At 38.2% G+C, this 22,309-nt stretch overlaps 3 protein-coding genes across 8 annotated transcripts in view; 1 reads left to right on the top strand and 2 right to left on the bottom strand.

Moving 5' to 3' along the window:
* The window catches only part of LOC111559126 (olfactory receptor 1L8-like), a 397,653-nt gene that overhangs the window by 204,071 nt on the left and 171,273 nt on the right, over positions 1–22,309 (bottom strand). For 2 of the 4 annotated variants that reach the window (XM_045043966.1, XM_045043963.1), the window contains exon 1: positions 22,196–22,272. The exons of the other annotated variants lie outside the window; for them this stretch is intronic. The gene's annotated coding sequence lies outside the window, so the exon portion shown is untranslated. Of the gene's footprint in view, positions 1–22,195; positions 22,273–22,309 lie in introns of those variants that run through there. 4 annotated transcript variants of the gene reach the window in all.
* LOC111557539 (olfactory receptor 1L8-like) overlaps positions 1–22,309 on the bottom strand; it is a 356,757-nt gene that overhangs the window by 163,174 nt on the left and 171,274 nt on the right. Inside the window, exon 1 of one of the 3 annotated variants that reach the window (XM_023242687.2) lies at positions 22,196–22,273. The exons of 1 other annotated variant lie outside the window; for it this stretch is intronic. The gene's annotated coding sequence lies outside the window, so the exon portion shown is untranslated. Of the gene's footprint in view, positions 1–22,195; positions 22,274–22,309 lie in introns of those variants that run through there. One more of the 3 variants, XM_045043968.1, reaches the window with a different exon arrangement.
* Positions 1,637–11,905, top strand: LOC101097681 (olfactory receptor 1361-like). The gene is made up of 3 exons (XM_023242313.2): positions 1,637–2,130; positions 10,234–10,245; positions 10,984–11,905. Exons 1-3 carry the CDS (start codon positions 1,637–1,639, stop codon positions 11,903–11,905), a joined length of 1,428 nt encoding a protein of 475 aa, XP_023098081.2.

Below are 22,309 nucleotides of genomic sequence, written 5' to 3' on the forward strand. Positions count from 1 at the left end.
AAGTTGAACTATATGAGGTAACCAATATTTGATCCATAGAAAATGGCAATTAAAGAAGTAGGACAATAGTTCAATGTATATATTTATTTATAGGGATATATATATGTACTGTATTCATATATATATCCATACATATGGGGTATATACATATATATATACATATATATACACACACACACATCTATATATACGTATACACACACACACACACACACACATACAGTTGACCTTTAAACAGCATGGGTTTGAACTGCACAAGTTCACTTACACATGAATTTTTTTGATAAATACAGTACAATACTATAAATGTGCTTTCTCTTCCTTATGATTTTCTTAATAACATTTTCTTTTCTCTAGCTTACTTTATTGTAAGAATACAGTATATAATACACATACAAAGTATGTGTTAATCAACTATTTGTTATTGGTAAGGCTTCTGGTCAACAGTAGGCTATCTATTAGTAATTCAGTTTGGGGGGAGTCAAAAGTTATATGACTGTGCATGGGAGTCAGCACCCCAACCCTCATGTTATTTAAGGGTTGACTGTATATCTCATATATATGTGTATGTGTGTGCATGTGTGTGTGTGTGTGTGTGTGTGTGTGTGTGTGTGTGTATATATATATTCCCATATGTATGTCTACATATATTCCATCTGAGTATATGTATATGCATAGATGGAATGTAGAGATAGATGGAATATATATGTATACAAACACTCCCATCTGTGTGTGTGTGTGTGTGTGTGTGTGTGTGTGTGTGTGTGTGTGCATCCCCTTAAGTATATATGGACATACATGTATCCTATTTCTAACAGCAACTTGTTGCCTATGGAACAATTTCTTAATGGCTTAAATGAGAAAATTACCCTAATTTTTAGTGAAACAGCAAAGATTTTATCTGATAATGGAAGGCTGATGTGTGTATTTAATTAGGAAACATAAGTAAAGCCTTTAAGCATAGTGCCTGGTACCTAGTATAACCCCCCAAATGTTCACCATTATTATGGAAGATTGTTTGAGAGGTATTCTGGTTTAGGAGTTGTTCTGGCATTCAGGTGGGGTTTGAATGACCCCCCATTTCTAGAGTGCTGGTGAGCTTACAGCTGTAGATGAGTGTGATCCAGCCAGGTTCACAGGAGGAATGTGACAACACTCCAACAAGGCCACCTCAGTGATGGCATCGCATGTCACTTTAAGGCAGAAACAACTGAATCTAGTTTGCCAAGGACCATCTACTACTTCTGCCACAGTGAACTGTTTTCGTTTGGCTCTGTCTCAGTGTCATAAATTATCCCAGTATATGGGACCTTGCTTTTCTTGTCCACCACTACATTCTCAGTACTTAGCAGAGTGCCAGGTTCAATCTCAACATTCAGTAAATAATGGTCAAATAAACAGTGAATGCTCTCTTGTTTCTGTGCAATGAGGTCTTGTTGGCTGCTTTTGGTTATAATGTTTTCCTAGAGCCAGACTGGGACAGAGTACAGATGCATGCATCCACAGGTGTGAGAAATTAATAGGAATGTAGTTTAAAATGCATTGTCTTCTCATAATATTACAGTATGGAATGTGTCCCTATCATTCTTCCTGATATTTCCAATCATCCTTTATCCCCAGCATGTAAAAGCACAGCATGAGGCACAGCATGAACCAGAGCAGTGAGTTCCTTCTCCTAGGGCTCCCCATCCGGCCAGAGCAGCAGGGCATGTTCTTCACCCTGTTCCTGGGCATGTACCTGACCACAGTGCTGGGGAACCTGCTCATCATCCTGCTCATCAGGCTGGACTCTCGCCTTCACACCCCCATGTACTTCTTCCTCAGCCACTTGGCCTTCTCTGACATTTCCCTTTCATCTGTCACAGTTCCAAAGATGCTCATGAACATGCAGACTCAGCAACAATCCATCCCCTATATGGGGTGCATTTCACAGGTGTATTTCTTTATATTTTTTGGTTGCCTTGACAACTTTCTTCTCACAGTGATGGCATATGACAGGTATGTGGCCATCTGTCACCCTCTCCACTACACCACCATCATGAGGGAGGAGCTATGTATCATCCTAGTGGCTGGATCCTGGTTCTTCTCTTGCATCCAAGCTCTTTTGCACACCCTCCTCGTGGACCAGTTGTCCTTCTGTGCAGGGACTGTCATCCCACACTTCTTTTGTGATCTTGCTGCTGTGCTCAAGTCTTCCTGCTCAGACACCTCTTTCAATGAGCTGCTTATCCTCACTGAAGGAGCATTGGTACTCATTCTACCATTGAGTGGTATCTTGGGCTCATATATCCATATGGCAGGCATCATTCTGAAGGTCCCCTCCTTTAAAAGAATCTCCAAAGCCTTGTCTACATGTGGCTCCCATCTCTTTGTGGTGTGTTTATACTATGGGACAATTGCAGGTGTTTACTTTTTCTCTTCATCAGGCAACTCCCAAGACAAGGACATAATTGCTTCTGTAATGTACATGGTGGTCACCCCTATGCTGAACCCCTGCATCTACAGCCTGAGGAATAAGGACATGAAGCATGCTCTTCGGAAAATTTTTAGAGTCAAGGACCCTCTTTGGTATGGTTAATTTAACCCCGTTGTCATGAGCACTCATTGGGCTATAAACATGTTTCCTTTAAAAGTTGTGACTTGGACAGCTCTTACTGCTGACACCGTTCTTCAACTGATCTCATTTTATGTTTCCTCTCATCTTTTTCTTCACCTGATTTTTCCCTTACCTGTTCTCTGAATTCTGTGTATTAATGTTTCTATAGGGAAATCCCAAGTCCTCCTGTGATGTTCACTGCAAGGTTGTGAGACTTTTGAGCCCACTTCACTGGGCTTTAAGAGCTTTTCTTATCTCCCATCTTTTTCTTTAATAACTCTCTTTATCTGGTACTGATATTAACATATATTTATGTGAATTTTCTTAATACCACCAAACTTCATTTATTTCATGTGTGAAGAATTCAGAAGTTACCAAACTGTTTTGCCTATTGAATGGTATCCATCACAGCTGGCATTAATTAAGCATTGAAATGTATATTTTATTTAATCCTCAGTACAAGCCTCTTATGAGGGTACTAATATTTTATGTAGAGAGCAAACCAAAACCCAGAAAGATCAAGTAAATTGCTGCCCTAAGACCTAATCTCAGACATGCATGGCTTTAAAACCATGTCTTTAACCAGATTACTTTATTGCCATTATCTCGGTCTGTACCACTGACCAGTTTGGACATTTTTGATCCTTATATATAGCATACAATAAGTACTGTTTTGTATTCCACTTTTCATTCAGTATAGTTATGGTTAAATCATTCTCAAGACTTTATAATTTTCAAATGTGTCTACACATCTTAATATATTTATCCATTCTAGTTTTCACTGACACTTGGGCTGTTTCCAGTTTGGGACCTCTATATACTAGAGAATGGGATTTGGGGGCCACAATGTATGTGTATTTTCAGCATTAATAGATAATACCAGAAAGTTAGATAAAGTGCTTATACCAATTATACTTATTTCTGTAACATATGGAAAAATGTGGTCCACTTCCTCACCAACACTTATACTATCCCTCTTTTCCACTGTACACATTTTTATGGGTTTATAGAAGCAGTGTGCTGTGGCTTTAATTTGCACTTGTCTGATAACTCGTGTAGTTTATCCCTTTTCCCTATACTTACTGATCATTCTGATAGTTTCTCTTGTAAAGGACCTGTTCCCAATCCTTTGCTGCTGTTTTATTGGGTAGTCTGCTTTTTAACATTAATTTGTAAAAAATTCTTTGTATATTCTACATTTTAGTCCTTTGCCAAATATACATATTGAGGATTTTTTTTCATTATGAGGCTTGCTTTTTCAATATATTAATGGTCTATTTTGAGTTAATTTTGTGTGACTAATGCACAAAAAGGCTTCAATGTCATTCTTCTGCATGTAGATATCCAGTTTTCCCAGAGTCATTTATTTAAAAGATATTTCTTTCCCCCATTGATTTGTCTTGGCACCTTATAAAAATTCAGCTGGATACAAATTTGAGGGATTACTTCTGGACTTTCAGCTCTGTTCTATTGGCCTATATCTATCTTCATGACTATATCACACTAGCTTGATTACTGTAGTTTTGTAGTAAGATTTGAAATCAGGACATATGGATCCTGAAACTTTGTTCTATTCCTTTGAGATTGCTTTTGTTAGTTGGGATCCCTTGAATTTCTATAGGTAGTTTAAAATCAGCTTGTTAATTTCTGCAAAGAAAACAGCTTGGATTTTGGTAGTAATTATGCTGAATATATAAATCAATTTGGAAAGTACTGTTATCTTAACAGTATGAAGTATCTCAAGCCATGAACATGGGATATATTTCCATTCATTTACATCTGTAATTTCTTTCAACAATATTTTGTTGCTTCAGACTATGAATTTTCCACTTATTTAGATGAATTTATTCTTAAGTATGCTATTCTTCTTGATGTTATTGTAAGTAGAATTGTTCATTTCATTTTCAGATTGTTCCTTCCTAGTGGGTAGAAATGCCATTGATTTTTGTGTATTGACCTTGTACTTTGCCATCTTTGAACCCATTTGTTCATTCTAGTAGTTTATTTTTTTATTCCTTAGTATCTTTTACAGTGGACCCTTGAACAATGCAGATGTTAGGGGGCACTGACCCCCCACACACATGCAGTTGAAAATCCATGTATAACTTTTGACTCCCCCAAAACTTAACATACTAGTAGCCTATTGTCAGGCTTAGGTTATTGTTACTGTTACCAATGACATAAACAGTTGATTAAAACGTATTCTGGGGGCACCTGGGTAGCTCAGTCGGTTAAGCGTCTGACTTTGGCTCAGGTCATGATCTCGCAGTTCATGAGTTGGAGCCCCGCTCCAGGCTCTGTCACTGACAGCTCATGAGTCTGGAGCCTGCTTTGGATTCTGTGTCTCCCTCTCTCTCTACCCCCCTTCTGCTTGCACTCTGTCTCTCTGTCTCTCTGTCTCTCTCAAAAATAATAAACATTAAAAAAATTTTAAACGCATTTTGTATGTTTTATGTATTATATATTGTATTCTTACAATAATGTAAGCTAGAGAGAAAAAATGTTAAGAAAATCATAAGAAAGAGAAAATACATTTATAGTACCGTGTTGTACTTACAAAAAAAAAAATACACATACAAGTGGACCCGTGCAGCTCAAACTTCTGCTGTTCAAGGGTCAACTGTATATACAAAATCTAGATGCCTATTATTTTATTTTCTTTCTTGACTGCCCTGACTAGAACCTTCAGTAAACCTTGAAGAGAAGTGATATTGTTCCTGAACTTAAAGGTAAAGCCTAGATAGAGATGATGGTTGCACAACGCTGTAAATATACTTAATGCCACTAAATTGTGCACTTTAAAATGGTTATCCAATAGATACAGGAGTGCTGATTCATAGGGGCACAGTACCCCAATGTTTATAGCAGCACTTTCAACAATAGCCAAATTATGGAAAGAGCCTAAATGTCCACCAACTGACAAATGGATAAAGATGTGGTTTATATATACAATGGAATACTACTTGGCAATGAGAAAGAATAAAATCATGCCATTTGCAGCAACGTGGATGGAACTGGAAGGTATTATGCTGAGTGAAATAAGTCAGTCAAAGAAGGACAGATATCATATGTTTTCACTCATATGTGGATCTTGAGAAACTTAACAGAGATCATGGGGGAAGAGAAGGGGAAAAAATAGTTACAAACAGAGAGAGAGGGAGGCAAGCCATAAGAGACTTAAATACAGAGAACAAACTGAGGGTGGATGTGGGGGTGGGGGAAAGGGGAAGATGGGCATTGAGGAGGGCACTTGGGATGAGCACTGGGTGTTGTGTATAAGCGATGAACCATGGGAATCTACCCCAAAAACCTAGAGCACACTTTACACACTGTGTGTTAGCCAATTTGACAATAAATTATATTTAAACAAACAAACAAACAAACAAATCAATAACATTTTTAAAATAAAATGGTTAAAATGGTAAATTTTATGTTATGTGTATTTTAGCACAATAAGAAATAATCAAATAATGTAATTTATCCCCTAAGCAAAATAAAGAAGGATTAATGAAAAAAAAAAAAAAAGGAAGAGCCAAACCATACAACAGACTCTTGACTATACAGAACAAACTGAGGGTTGCTGGAAGGGAGGTGAGTGGGGAATCGGTTAAATGGCTAATGGGCATTAAGAGGGGCACTTGTGATGAACCCTGGGTGTTTTATGTAAGTGATGAAACACTAAATTCTACTCCTGAAGTTAATATTACACTGTATGTTAACTAACTGGAATTTAAATAAAAACTTGAAACTACTATATATGTAATATGAATTCATAATATAATATAATAAATATTCATATTCATTAATTCAATATTCATAATACTTTTTAAATTTTTCACAATTTTGAATGCTTTCTATGTATAGAATGTATGCTAGGCAACCTAAGATCTTCATGCATCTGTTTCATTAATTATATGTAACATATATATAATACATATTATATAATTCATATTATGTATGAGTCCCAGAAGAATAAGAAATAAAATTGAGAAGAAATATTTAGAAAAATAATGGAGACAAATTATTCAAACATAAATGACTTCATATTTCAAAACTCTATAGAGTGATAAAAAGTAGAGAAAATAAAAGGCTTACACCTCCATAGATTTAATAAATTTCAAAATCGAAGAGAAAATTCTGACAGAAATGGAAGTTTGCCTACACAAAAACAGTAATCCTACTCACATCAGACTTCTTAATAGCTATCCTGGATGTAAATAGACAATGAAATATTTTTAATGCACAGAAAGGATATGGTTTTAAAATCAATATTTTATATCAAGCAAAGGTACCGCTCAAATGTAGAGATATATTACAAATATTCATAGATATATAAAGCCTCAGAAGGTTTGCCACACAGAGCTTTGTGGAGGAAACATTCAAATTAAAAAATAAACATTTTTAGGAAATGTTGCAAGATGTTTGGAAATTAAGGATGATTAAATATCTTGATAAAATTTGGGTTTTTAAAGGTTTAAACTAAAGGAAAAATGAGAAAGTATATCCATTATAAATCAGAATTAAAATTCCTACAAATCATTATCAAAAGACAATAAACCCAATAAAAATGGGCAGATTCTTCATAAAAAGATCTAAGACTGGTCAATAAGTACATGAAAATGTGCTCAACATTATTAAGAATTGGGGAAATGCAAATTAAAATCATAATGAGTTATCACTTCAAATGGTAAAAATGTTAACGCTAAGATTTTTATTGTGAGAGAGTATTTTGTTTTCTGACTTATTTACCTTAGAAAATCAAAGTCCAGAGAGAATAACTGAACTTCACAAAGTCACAGAGAAGTTCATTTCAAGTTGGAGGACTGGGCAACAGACCAAATTTTTTCCCACAATGAATACTTCAGAGACTGGTGTTCCCAGGTGTCTCAGCAACTTCCAGTAGGGAGCTCTAGGGATTATTTTAGAAACTGCAGGTGGGTAGCTTTTTTTTTTTTTTTTCTGGGTTTCTAGTCAGTTTGGCTGACTTAGGATCAAGGATGGCCTGATCTCATTTCTCCATCCTTGGAGTAGATGAGGGGTCCATGTCCCAGGAGCCACTTATGCCTTAAACATAGGGGAAGATGTCTTTTCTTCTGCCATCAAATATGGCTTCTCCACTCTTGATAAGTAAGATCCCAGATCAGAAGAGACAAATCTTGACCTTAACATGAAAAAATGAGGAGCTCTTCTGGGCCCAACTCAAGACTGAGAGTAAGTCATTGACCATACCTCCCCTTTTCTAGTCAGTCAAGGGAAGCAGATTAGTCTTTTGGAAATTGTTTGAGGAACCCTGTTTCTGGTATCAGTTGTAGTGCTGAACACCTGAGCTATCACCAGGTAGAGAGGAGGGGGAGGCATCCAAGAAGGTGAAATGGCTAAATAGCAAAGGCATGCAGGCAGGACGTGTGAGTTGTTTGAGGGCTGTGGGCAGTTTCATAGGTGAGCCTGGGGTGGCATAGCATGACAGGGAAGTGTCACTGGACAGACAGATGGAGAGAGACTCAGGAAGGGCTAATTATGTCATGATAAGAAAAAGCCTGGATGTTGTCCTGATGGTAATAAGGAGACTCACAACAGCCTATGACATAATTCAGTTATCCTTCTTCACAGAGGGAGAAACTGAAGTCCAAGAGGTTAAATGAACTACTCAAAGCCTCATTATTGGGTTTGATACAGAAGGTGAGTCAAAATTTCCTTTGTACCAACTAAATGTTTCTTTTTGTTTACACTATGCAGCCTAAATGCTTTCCCTGGAGACAAATAAATGAGTCTACTGTAGCGGTTTTAAGTGCATAGATATAGTAGGGATTCCATTTTCAGAAGTACAGGAAATGCCCCCACATGGGTATGACACTCTCCTACAGCCTGGACCACTAGCCAGGGTGTTAGACCATCTGTCATAATAAAGTCAAAACCAGAGGATGTATCTTTTCCCCAAAAGTCAATTGTTTTAAGTTCTATTAGTTTATTTGCTCAGAATATCAGAAGAATTCTGAGAATATTCATTTATTTTTGTTTTTCATTTGGAATCAATGGAGCTGTTTATGATGGGCTGTATGCTCCTAAAGGTTGATTACCTTTGCAAGAAAAGTGAAAAATTGGAATAAATATTCATTTTTCTAATTGTGACTGTAAAGGTGATATGACTAAATGAATACAACAAATTACATCACTGTACTTCCTTCTATTTGCTAAGCTCTTAAATCAACTTGGTTGCAGTTGGTGGTAAAAGACAGAGATACCAGAAAGAAAAGAATCTGAGCTTCTCAGAGTGATAATCATGGTCTGAGGTGGTTAGCTTTCCATGTATAGAAACTGGATCATATCCAAGCATTGGGTTAAATTAAAATGGACTGACTCACACCAGTCACACTCACAAGAGACTGATGCACAAGCCAAAAATATCAATATCTTCATTTGTCATGAAAACTGTAGCTACCAAATTGAATGGATATTTACATTCTCTAAGGTGATAGATATGTGAATTAACTTGATTGTAGTAATCATTTTACAATGTATATGTATATTAAAACATCACACTGTACACCTTACATATATACAGTTTTCATCTGCCAACTTTATCTTGATAAAGTGAAATGAATAAATGAAGGAGTTTATTTGTTAAGTCCCTAATGGTGCATTTTCTCATGAAAATATGCAGGAAGGTGAACAAGAGTCAGAAAGTGATTTAGTAAACCCTGAAAAGCAGCATAGAGAACTAAGAACTTAGACTTTTGACTCAGATAAACTTTACGTCACACCCTAAATGTGTAGCTTTGGCAATTTTCTTCATCCTCCTGACCTCAGTTTCTACATCTTTAAAATAAAGATAAGCATAGCATCACTGCACAGGGTTACCACAAGAAAATCCAGTGGCTGGCACATGGCTAGTGCTCAGCCAGTGTTAGCTATTGTTACACTGACTTTTTTTTTTTCAACGTTTATTTATTTTTGGGACAGAGAGAGACAGAGCATGAACGGGGGAGGGGCAGAGAGAGAGGGAGACACAGAATCGGAAGCAGGCTTCAGGCTCTGAGCCATCAGCCCAGAGCCTGACGTGGGGCTCGAACTCCCGGACCGCGAGATTGTGACCTGGCTGAAGTCGGACGCTTAACCGACTGCGCCACCCAGGCGCCCCTACACTGACTTTTTCATTGAGTTAGAGACAGGAGTATGGATTGGATAAATTCAAAACCCATAATTATCTAGTAATGAGATTCCTCATGTAGCCTCACTGTGGCTGCTGTGGAACAGAAAGATATTCAAGTCTCAAATCAAGATACTCTCTTTTCAGAACTCTGCGAGAAACAAACTGAGTTTGGGGTGGGGTGCAAACTAAGGATTTGACTCTTTCCAATTAGGTTTGCCATATATGAATCTAAAAAAAAAAACCAAATATAAGAGGCCTACTTACAGCAAAAAAAAAAAAAAAAAAAAAAAAAAATCGGTAAGTGAGGGACATCAAGGTTTCAGAGGAAAGGCACAAATAGTTCCTAGACATGCTGGGGGGAATTGGAACAGAATACACTTCTACAGCCCCTTCTGTAAAAAAAAGCTGGGAACTTTAGGTGTGCCTGGGTGATTCAGTCAGTTAAGCATCCAGCTTCTGTTCAGGTCATGATCTCGTGGTTTGTGAGCCTGAGCCCTGTGTCGGGCTCTGTGCTGACGCCCAGAGCCTGGAGCCTGCTTCAGATTCTGTGTCTCCCTCTCTTTCTGTCCCTCCCTCACTCATGCTCTCTCTCTGTCTCTCTGTCTCTCTGTCTCTCAAAATTGAATAAACATTAAAAAAACATTTTTTTAAAAGCTGGGAACTTTAAAAAGGGCCTGAATTGAATAAACTAAAACATAAGACATTTATGTTTTAATTTTAACTAAGATAGAATTATAAATATACATGCTGTTCTGAAATTTTACCTTTAAAAAATCTTAAATTGATTATATACTTGTTTATAATTATAATTATTATATGTAATATTAATTGATTTCATTTCATTTTAATTAACTTTTAAATGTAAATAAAACATTATTTACTTAATTATATTATTCTTCAATGAGAAAAATAGTATATGCTGATGGGATCTGTGTAATCAGAGCACACTTTGTTTTTCACATTGTACAACCATGTTTCATGGAGACTGCTGGAATAGTTTGAAGGTGCCCTGGATAGCTGGTCAAGTGCTCTCACCAATCTGTAAATTTACAAATAGTTTGATCCAAACTATCTTTTTAACATGCATAATTATAAATTCGAGCTTTGCCAAAACAGAATTGTCTAAACGACATGATTTTTCTAATAGGAATATGAAATAGTTTCTACAGCATTATTTTACTTTTTTGCTATTTATAATAAAATTTGTTTCATACAGAATTCCAGACATGAATAGAAGAAACCATACCAACATCTATGAATTTCTTCTTGTGGGCCTCTCTGAGTGGCCACAGCAGCAGCCTCTCCTATTTGGACTCTTCCTGGGCATGTACCTGGTCACCATGGTGGGGAATCTGCTCATCATCCTGGCCATTGCCTCAGACCTGCATCTCCACACCCCCATGTACCTCTTTCTAGCCAACCTGTCCTTTTCTGACATTGGTTTCATCTCTACAGTAATTCCCAAGATGCTAGATAATATTGGCTCAGGAAGTAAAAGGATTTCTTATGGTGGGTGTCTGACACAGCTTTATTTCTTTGGCCTATTTGCAGATCTGGACAACTTTCTCCTGGCTGTGATGGCACTTGACCGCTATGTGGCCATCAGCCACCCCCTCCATTATGCCATGATCATGAACTACCAACGCTGTGTCCTATTAGTGACTGGGTCATGGGTGGTCACTACCTTCCACGCCCTAGTGCATACCTTCCTGGTAACTAGGCTTTCTTTCTGTGGCCCCAATATCATCCCCCATTTCTTCTGTGATCTTGTCCCACTCCTGAATCTGGCCTGCTCCAGTACTTATGTCAATGACCTGGTGCTCATCCTTGTGGCAGGAACATTGCTAATTGGACCCTTCATCTGCATCCTTACTTCTTACTTTTATATTGCATTGGCTATCCTAAGAATCAATTCCCCAAAGGGTAAGCAAAGGGCCTTCTCCAACTGCACCTCCCACCTCTCTGTGGTCTCTCTGTTTTATAGCACAGCTATTGGGGTCTATTTATGTCCTCCATCATCCCCCTCAGGTGGAAAGAATAGAGTCTTCTCAATAATGTACACAGTGGTGACCCCCATGCTGAACCCCTTCATCTACAGCCTAAGGAACAGGGATATGAAGGGGGCACTAGGAAAACTACTCAGAAGAAAAACACTCTAACATTCTTTCTCAGGATCTCAGGGTCCTGAATCCAAGACTCGGAACTGGGAGTTGAAATTGGCCGCCTGAGAGTCTAACCACTGTAGCTTCCCTGAACCTGAAACTTCTTTGTTTCTTATGTTTATATTTCAAAGTACTGATTAACACTGAGGACAGGGAGGGACCAGTGATGTCGGTAACCTTAGATCATCTTTGTGAAGTGCCCAGGCTCTGAGAAGCTTATTATCCACTATCAAAATGGCTCTTGTTATTTTTACTGGTGGCTAAGAGAAGCCTGTGGGTGGAGGGACTTGCACACTTATAAAATGAAACTGAAAGCCCAAAATTTTGTTTAGCTCAACTTAGAACTATGGAAGACCCCTTTAGCTCAAGAATATAGGATTCATTATTTCTGGTAACAAGAAATACAAAGGAAATAATCTGGTACTTTATATTTAAACAGAGAGTGTTCTATAGAAATGCCAGAATGGGGCGTTAGTTTAAGTCCTGGGTTCCAGGGATGGCTTTGCCATAAATGAACTGTGTGACAGCTGGATAATCGCTTGATGTCTCTGATAAAATAAAGTGATTGAATTGTGTTGGTCTAAGACTCTACAGGCATATACTCCACCTCCAATAATATTTAATGTTATTGTGACAAGAACTAAAGATTTGAAGTCAGAAGTTTCTAGTCAGGACCAAAAGTCCTCCACTTTCACACTCTGTAATTTGGGGAACATTCTTCCTCTTTGAGTGCTGGTTTTCTTATCTTTAAAGCTGGTAAAACACCTATATCATAAGAGTAACAAATAATAAATAATACATAAGCTTACTTGGATCACAGTAAATACTCAATAAATGTTTATGGAATCTATATCTTCAGTTCTGTTATTTACCTTGATCAATCTTAGGACCTCCCTCTGTCTGTTAGGACAACCTTCAATCACTCACACTCTGGAAGCCCTGTTTCCAATCTTCATGTCATTTATGAAGGATCTTCTAGATAACTGCTTTGTCAGGTAAATATTTGGGAGGTCTTTGAAGATGGAGGTGGAAAGTGAATTAAGGAGAATTCTTCCAGTAATTATGTAATTCCTATTTGCTTCACAAGAATTACCAAAGGTTGACTTAATATACATGGAACGGTGCACTAGTGTTGGGAGGAATATTTCTTCACCTGGCTTGACTTGTACCTCCATGTGGATGAGATTCAATTTGCACAACAATTGCCCACTTTCTTCCTTTATTCATCCTTCCCCAGAACATAAATTTGGGCACACTCAGTTCAGACCATCCCTGTTTCTTATTGAGAACCAGCCATGTTTACAGGGAGCATGCACTCTGCTATGTATCTCTAAGAGCAAAGCAGCTACTTATACACCTGGGAATTCTCCCTAATCCAGCAATACCTGCTTCTGGAGTTGGCCAGAAAAGCATGCAGATTCTCACCTCAAGTCATGTCTTCAACCTAGACATCATCTGTAGTAAAGTGGTGATTTGGCTCCTGTCTGTTCTTTGTCATTGTCTTATTCATTAATTGATTTAGAACCCAACTGGTAAAGTAGTATCCCATTTATTGGGCTCCCCCAAACACCTCCAACAATCTGAAAATCATAGCCCCAGCACGTAGGAGCCGGGTGACTCTACAGTAAGCTATTTAACACCTCTGGATCTCCTTGTTTGAAATAATGAGGTAATAATATGAGTTTTTATAATTTTGAAAAATAGCAAATAAATGAAAAAATGTAATTAAAGTGCTTAGCATGACATCTAACAGACAGAAGGGACTCAAAAAATAGCTGTTGCCCCTGTTGTCACACAGCTGCTGCTGTTTTCATAGCTGCTTTTGGCATTGTTGTAGGTCTTGTCAGCTTGACCCCTCCCCTGCTGATTAATCAGTCAACCAATTGAATCATATACTTTATAATAGTTGTTGCTCTGGGGGGAGGAGCCAAGATGGCAGAACAGCATAGAAGTTTTTTTTTTTTTTGAATCTTGCATCCATGAAATACAGCCAGAGCAACACTAAACCATCCTGCACAGTTAGAAAACTGATTTGAGAATTAACACAACAATCTGCACAACCTGAACCACAGAACTCAGCAGGTATGTGGCACAGAGAGGTGAATGGGGGGAGAGAGAAGCCACAGAGGGCAGGGAGCTGTTTTTGCTTGTGGAGAGAGGACTGAGATGGGGGGAGAATATGGTAAAAGCACCCCCCCCAAAAGCAGCTGGAGAGAAAGTGGAAAAGTGGAAGCAGCCACAGGGACTGAACTAAAAAGGAGGAAGGAGAAAGGAGAGGGCTTAAATTCCATTAAGACTCTACAAACAGGGGGAGTGCAGAGTCTGAAACTCTGCAGCTCCATACCTGGAAGTGCTCTGGTGAGAAGGGCAAATCCCCAGGAGCTGAGTGAGATGTGGGGGTCCTTGGGCCACACAGGAAGAGGCTGTTCCCCTGCTGGGAGGACATTTGGTAGAGGCGTGTGTTCCCCCCCAACACACAGGCAAAGGTGCCAGCAGACCCCACAGAACAACCACATTTGCTGGTGCTGGAACAAGGTCATTAAGGGTGAAGACTGGTGCCAGATGTGTGTTGTGATTTTCCATAATCCCTGAAACGCTGCTGCTACACGATCATGTGAACTTTTTCTGGGGCGGGCTGGCACCCAGTTGTAGCCTCTGGGCATCAGCAGCAGTATAGTCCCACAAATGTTCCTGGGTGTGGCTGGCACCCAGCCATTGCTTGGTGAGACTCTGAGCAGGTCAAAGCCACAATCCCTCAGAAGTGAGGGGATGGGAAACACAGCTGTATCTGAGATAAAACTCAGGAGGGAGGTGCCACCTGGCAACCTGACAGCTTGGTCATGGACAGTGTAAAAGCGGGAAGTGGATGGAAGCCAGAGATAAAGGACAGGTGCACGATTGCTGATCAGGGAGAACAGAATTCTGATACTAGAGACTGGGTAGCTGGGTGATGCCATTTTTACCCCTCCCGTGCATGCGCATGCACACCTACAAGTGCCACAACAATCCACCCCAGTAAGCTAAGCAGTGCCATCTAGTGGAGAATGGAGCCTTTACACTAAGCCCCACCCAATTGGGCCAACCTTGCTCTTCAGGAACACCATAAGTCTCTCTGCCTACTTAGTTTATGGACTATAAAGTGCTTCATAGTTTGACTTATAGGGGAAAACAATGCAATTTCCATTGTATTTCACTCTGTTCGCTGGTCCATCTATACAATTTTCTTTTTTTTCTCTTTTTCATTTCTTTTTTTTTACTTCCATCATTTCATTTTATTCTATTTCATTGTATTCATTTTTTAAAAATTTCAAACGTTTTCCTTTTTTTCCTTTTTCTTGTTTTTCTCATTTTTTTCTTTTTCCCCCTTTTTTCACTAATCTTTCAAGCTCCTTTCAAAAACCAGACCAAAACACACCTAGGATCTAGCATCATTTATTTGATTTTTATGTGGGGGGGTGTTGTTTTTAATGTTGTAATTTTAATTATTTTTTACCTTATTAATTCCTTTTCTTCCTTCAAAATGACGAAACAAAGAATTCATCCCAAAAGAAGGAGCAGGAAGAAATGACAGCCAGGGACTTAGTCAACACAGATACAAGCAAGATGTCAGAACCTGAATTTAGAATCACGATAATAAGAATACTAACTGGGGTTGAAAATAGATTCAAATCTCTTTCTGCAGAGATAAAAGAAGTAAAAGCTACTCAGGATGAAATAAAAAATGGCATCCATCTTCAATGGATGCCACAGCAGAAAGGATGGATGAGACAGACCAGCGAATCAGTGATATATTGGACAAACTTATGGAGAATAATGAAGCAGAAAAACGAGGCAGACTAAGGCAAAAGAGCCCAATTTAAGAATTAGAGAAATCAGTGACTCATTAAAAAGGAACAACATCAGAATCACAGGGGTTCCAGAAGAGGAAGAGAGAGAAAAGTGGGTAAAAGGGTTATGTGAGCAAATCATAATGGGAAACGTTCCTAACCTGGGGAAAGACACAGACATCAAATTCCAAGAAGCACAGAGGACCCCCATTAGATTCAACAAAAACTGACCATCAACAAGGTATATTATAGTCAAATTCACAAAATACTCAGGCAAAGAGAGAATCACGAAAGCAGCAAGGGAAAAACAGTCCCTAACCTACAAGGGAAGACAGATGAGGTTTGCAGCAGACCTATCCACAGAAACTTGGCAGGTCAGAAAGGAGTGGCAGGATATATTCAATGTGTTGAATTGGAAAAATATGCAGCCAAGAATTCTTTATCCAGCAAGGCTGTCATTCAAAATAGAAGGAGAGATAAAAATTTTCCCAGAAAAACAAAAAATTAAAGGAGTATGTGACCACTAAACCAGCCCTGCAAATTTTAAGGGGGACTCTCTGAAGGGAGAAAAGACAGGAAAAAAAAGACCAAAAGCAATAAAGACTAGAAAGGACCAGAGAACACCACCAGAAACTCCAACTCTAGAAGAAACATAATGGCGATAAACTCATATTTGTCAGTACTCACTCTAAACATCAATAGACTAAATGCTCCAATAAAAAGACATAGGGTTGGGGTGCCTGGGTGGTTCAGTCGGTTAAGCATCCGACTTCAGCCCAGGTCATGATCCCACACTTCGTGGGTTCAAGCCGTGCATCAGGCTCTGTGCTAACAACTCATAGCCTGGAGCCTGCTTCAGATTCTGTGTGTGTGTGTGTGTGTGTGTGTGTGTGTGTGTGTGTGTGTGTGTGTGCATCTGCCCCTCCCCTGCTTGCATTAGCTCTCTCTGTCTCCCCAAAATAAATAAATATTAAAAAAAAGACATAGGATAACAGACTGGATAATAAAACAAGATCCATCTATATGCTGTTTACAAGAGACCCATTTTAGACCTAAAGACACCTTCAGATTGAAAGTAAGGGGATGGAGAACCATCTATCATGCTAAAGGTCAACAAAAGAAAGCTGGAGTAGCAATACTTATATCAGACAATCTAGACTTTAAAATGAAGACTGTAACAAGAGATGAAGAAGGGCATTATATCATATTTAAAGGGTCTATCCACCAAGAAGACCTAACAATTGTAAACATTTATGTGCCAAAAGTGGTAGTACTGAAATATATAAATCAATTAATCACAAACGTAAAGAAACTCATTGATAATCATACCATAATAGTAGGAGACTTCAACACCCCACTTACAACAATGGACAGATCATCTAAACAGAAAATCAACAAGGAAACAATGGCTTTGAATGACACACTGGACCAGATGAACTTAACAGATACATTCAGAACATTTCATCCTAAAGCAACAAAATATGCATTCTTCTCCAGTACACATGGAACATTTTCTAGAATAGATCACATACTGGGAAACAAATCAGCCCTCAACAAGTACAAAAAGATTGAGATCATACCATGCATATTTTCAGACCACAATGCTATGAAATTAGAAATCAACCACAAGAAAAAATTTGGAAAGATAACAAATACTTGGAGACTAAAGAATATCCTACTAAAGAATGAATGGGCCAACCAAGAAGTTAAAGAGGAAATTAAAAAGCACATGGAAGCCAATAAAAATGATAACACCACAGCCCAAAACCTCTGGGATGCAGCAAAGGCGGTCATAAGAGAGAAGTATATAGCAATCCAGGCCTTCCTAAAGAAGGAAGAAAGGTCTCAGATATACAACCTAACCTTATGCCTTAAGGAGCTGGAAAAATAACAGCAAATAAAATCCCAAACCAGCAGAAGACAGAAAATAATAACAATTAGAGCATAAATCAATGCTATCAAAACTAAAAAAAAAAAAACAAAACAGTAGAACAGATCAATAAAACCAGAAGCTGGTTCTCCGAAAGAATTAACAAAATTGATAAACACCTAGCCAGTTTGATCAAAAAGAAAAGGGAAAGTATCCAAATAAACAAAATCAAGAATGAAAGACGAGAGATCACAACCAACACAGCAGAAATAAAAACAATAACAAGAGAATATTATGAGCAATTATATGCCAATAAAATGGGCAATCTGGAAGAAATGGACAAATTCCTACAAACATATACACTACCAAAACTGAAACAGGAAAAAATAGAAAATTTGAACAGACCCATAACCAGTAAGGAAATCAAATAAGTAATCAAAAATCTGCCAAAAAACAAGAGTCCAGGGTCAGATGGCTTTCCAGGGGAATTCTACCAAACATTTAAGGAAGAACTAATACCTGTTCTCTTGAAGCTGTTTGAGAAATAGAAATGGAAGGAAACCTTCCGAACTCCTTCTATGAAGCCAGCATTACCTTGATTCCAAAACCAGTCAAAGACCCCACTAAAAAGGAGAACTACACACCAATTTCCCTGATGAACATGGATGTAAAAATCCTCAACAAGATACTAGCCAACCGGATCCAATAATACATTAAAATAATTACTCACCATGATCAAATGGGATTTATATCTGGGATGAAGGGCTGATTCAATATCTACAAATCAATGTGATACATCACATCAATAAAAGAAAGGACAAGAACCACATGATTCTCTCAATAGATGCAGAGAAGGCATTTGACAAAATACAGCATCCTTTCTTGATAAAAACCCTCAAGAAAGTAGAAGGATCATACCTCGAGATCATAAAAGCCATATATGAAGACCCACGGCTAACATCATCCTCAGTGGGGAAAAACTGAGAGCTCCCCCTAAGGTCAAGAACATGACAGGGATGTCCACTCTTGCCACTGCTATTCAACATAGTATTGGAAGTCTTAGCCTCTGCAATCAGAGAACACAAAGAAATAAAAGGCATCCAAATCGGCAAGGAGGAAGTCAAATTTTCATTCTTTGCAGATGACATGATACTCCATATGAAAAACCCAAAAGATTCCATCAAAAAACTGCCAGAACTGATCCCCATTTCTCTTTCAATGCACTTATCTCAATAGTATTTCAATAAGTAATTTCCTCAGAAATTACTTACTTATTCCTCCACCCATTCTACAAATATGTACTAAGTTCCTATGAGGTGTCTGACACTCCATTTGACACTGGGACTGGGTGAAGAACAAAGCACACCTTGCCCCTGACTTCATGGCGCTTGTAGTCTAGTATATAACATCTACACTTTTAAGTTCTATGAAAGGAGGAGCTCTGTCTTATTCCATTCCTGCATCCCATAGGATTTAGCTAAATAAAAGAGTGAAGAAATAAATATAGAAATTAATGAATAAGTGAGTGAGTTCTATTTGGAATGTTTATTTAAACTTTTTTGAAATTTTTAAACATTTATTTTAATTTCTAATTTTTGTTTTTACACTTTGATGATTTCTCACAAGGCAAACCATAGGTATCTACCGCCTGATCAGGAAATAGATCATTGCCAGCTTTCCAGAAATCGCCTTTGTGCCTCTTTCAAAGTGCTATTCTCTCTCTCCTATGAAAATACCACTATTCTTACTTTTTATGTTAATTACTTCCTTGATTTCCCTTTTAATTTGACCACATACACATCTGTGCCCAAACACTATAATTTAATTATTCCCATTAAAAGCTTTTTTATTGTTTATTTTTTCCAGACTCATTGAGATATAATTGACCTACAACTCTGTGTAAGTTTAAGGTGTAGAATTTGATAACTTGGTATACATATATATTGTGAAATGATTACCACAGTAAGGTTTATATATCCACTATTTCATATAGTTGCCTTTTGTGTAGGGGGGGGGGGATACTTAAAATCTGCACTTTTAGCAACTTTAAAATACACAACAACTCTTGTGTACTGTTGTATATTTTAAACAATACAATGACAATAACAATACAGTATTGTTAGCTATAGTCACCATGCTGAACATTATATTCCTAGAACTTACTCATCTTAATAACTGGAAATGTATACATTTTGACCAACTTCTCCCATTTCTCTCCACCACCCCCGCCACAGCCCCTGGAAACCACCAATCTACTCTTGGTTTCTATGAGTTTGGCTTTTTTAGATTCCGTATATAAGCAAGATCACATAGTAGTTGTATTCTCTTTTTTTCACTCAGCGTAATACCCACAAGCTTAATCCATGTTGTCACAAATGGAAGGATTTCCTTCTTTTGTATGGCTCAGTAATATTCCATTGGGTGTATAGATACCATATGTTTTTTTTACCCTTTCATCTGGTGACAACACTTAGGTTGTTTCCATATCTTGGCTATGGTGAATAATGCCACAATGAACATCGAGGTAACTCATATGGCCCTTGAGAGGATTAACTGACACAAAAGCATCTGAGTACTTTATTTTTTGTTTTTTTTTTGTTTTGTTTTGTTTTGGTTTTCCATTCTATAAACATTTTTTTTTAAATATAAATCCCAATTAGTTAACATATACAGTAATAATGATTTCAGGAATAGAATTTAGTGATTCATCACTTGCATCTGAGCACTTTAAATGCCTGACACATAGTATATACTCAACATGTTACCTATTATGATTGCCAACTATGTGCATTCAATGCTGTCTGTGTCCATGTGAATTTCAGATGTTTGAGAACAGGCTGACATGAGAGCTGATAAGAATGTCCCATTTCTGTTTCTAGAGAAATGAATGACTTGTGTTGTTCCCAGAATGGAGAGAGCATACATAAAAGGGAAAGTATCTATCCAAGCTGCATACTAAGAACAGTTAGAGAGTTATGAGTTAGATCAAGAAGGAAAACAACAGAATATTTAAACACCCTATAATCCCTACAAATTCATAATAAACTCAGAGCAACCACAGAGAAAAAAATGGGCAAGGATATAGTTGGAAAACTCAAAGAAGAGAAACCCTAAAACTGTCAAAAACAATACAAAAAAAGTTCCCTCAGAAATTAGAAAAATAAAAAGTAAAGCTACAATAAAGTATGGTTTCTTTTTCCATCATCAGACTGGGAGACAGTAAAGAGTTTGCATACAGTGTGCTAGGCTGTGTGGAAAAGGACACTTTCATATGCTCTTGGAGGCTGTATAAATTGGCTGCAACTTTTTGAAGGACAATCTTATAGTACCAACTGAAATTAAAAATTCACATATACTTTCATCTAGCACTTCCATTTCTAGAAAAATATATGTACACAAAGATATCTGTAAAGGAATGTCCATGTAGCATTGCTTGTTTAATAGTGCCCCTAAAAATGAGATACATGGCATGAGTAAGGACTACAATAATTTGTGGTCCATCTAATAATGTATTAAAAAGGGGCGCCTGGGTGGCGCAGTCGGTTATGCGTCCGACTTCAGCCAGGTCACGATCTCGCGGTCTCGGAGTTCGAGCCCCGCGTCAGGCTCTGGGCTGATGGCTCAGAGCCTGGAGCCTGTTTCCGATTCTGTGTCTCCCTCTCTCTCTGCCCCTCCCCTGTTCATGCTCTGTCTCTCTCTGTCCCAAAAATAAATAAACGTTGAAAAAAAATTTAATAATGTATTAAATATTTTTTTTTTAAATAACGAGGTAATGGGGTACCTGGGTGGCTCAATCAGTAAGTGTCCAACTTTGGTTTAGGTCATGATCTTGCAATCCATGGGTTCGAGTCCCATGTTGGGCTCTGTGCTGACAGCACAGAGCCTGAAGCCTGCTTCTGCTTCTGTGTCTCCCTCTCTCTCTGCCCCTCCCCTGCTCATACTCTGCCTGTCTCTCTCTCTCAAAAGTAAACATTTAAAAAGTCTTTTAAATAACAACAACAAGGTAGGTCCGATGGTGACATAGAACATCTAGGATATATTGATGAGAGAAACAAAGAAAGATCAAGAACAAATGATCCCATTTTTGTAAAAACAAAACTGTACATATGTGCATAGGAAAGTGTTTGGATGGGTACATGTCAAAACATTAATAGCAATTACTCCTAGACTCTCATTTTTCACCTGATACATCATTCACTGCTAAATATTTTTGAATAAGAGTGTACCATTTAAATGAAATATAAAACAAGAGGCTACATTTTTAAGTATTCAGGGTAGTGAGACACCCCATCCACGCCTTGACCATATCTAAGTTTTTGTGGGCTTTCTTCTCAGAGTCCAATTTTGGAGCCCTTGTCAGAGAACCTCATGTCCAGGCTGATCTCTCAGGTCCTGGCCACTCTCCCAGGATCATATGCCAAACCACAGGCAGTCACTGACACTAATATTGGAAGAACTGCCTTGTTAGCCCCATTCCCCAGAGATGGCAGCAAATTTGGACGATGACACACTTGGGGCTCTGTGCCAGTGAGAACCATGGAATCATGTAGAAGCATGGATAAAATCTTCCAGTCCCTTTCCCAGACATACCTTCCTGCCCCTGACCAGCAGAAGAACCCCCACAAGGCTGGCTGCTCTTCCTCTTCAACTCCTTCCTGATGCCTTCCTCTCTTCTCGATTGGGCAACTTCCTCTCTCCTCCCGG

This window comes from Felis catus, chromosome D4 (genome assembly GCF_018350175.1).
Source record: "Felis catus isolate Fca126 chromosome D4, F.catus_Fca126_mat1.0, whole genome shotgun sequence".
NCBI lineage: Eukaryota > Metazoa > Chordata > Mammalia > Carnivora > Felidae > Felis > Felis catus.

Coding starts and splice junctions, on each gene's coding strand:
- LOC101097681 (XM_023242313.2), top strand. CDS start 1,637: ATGAGGCACAGCATGAACCAGAGCAGTGAGTTCCTTCTCCTAGGGCTC.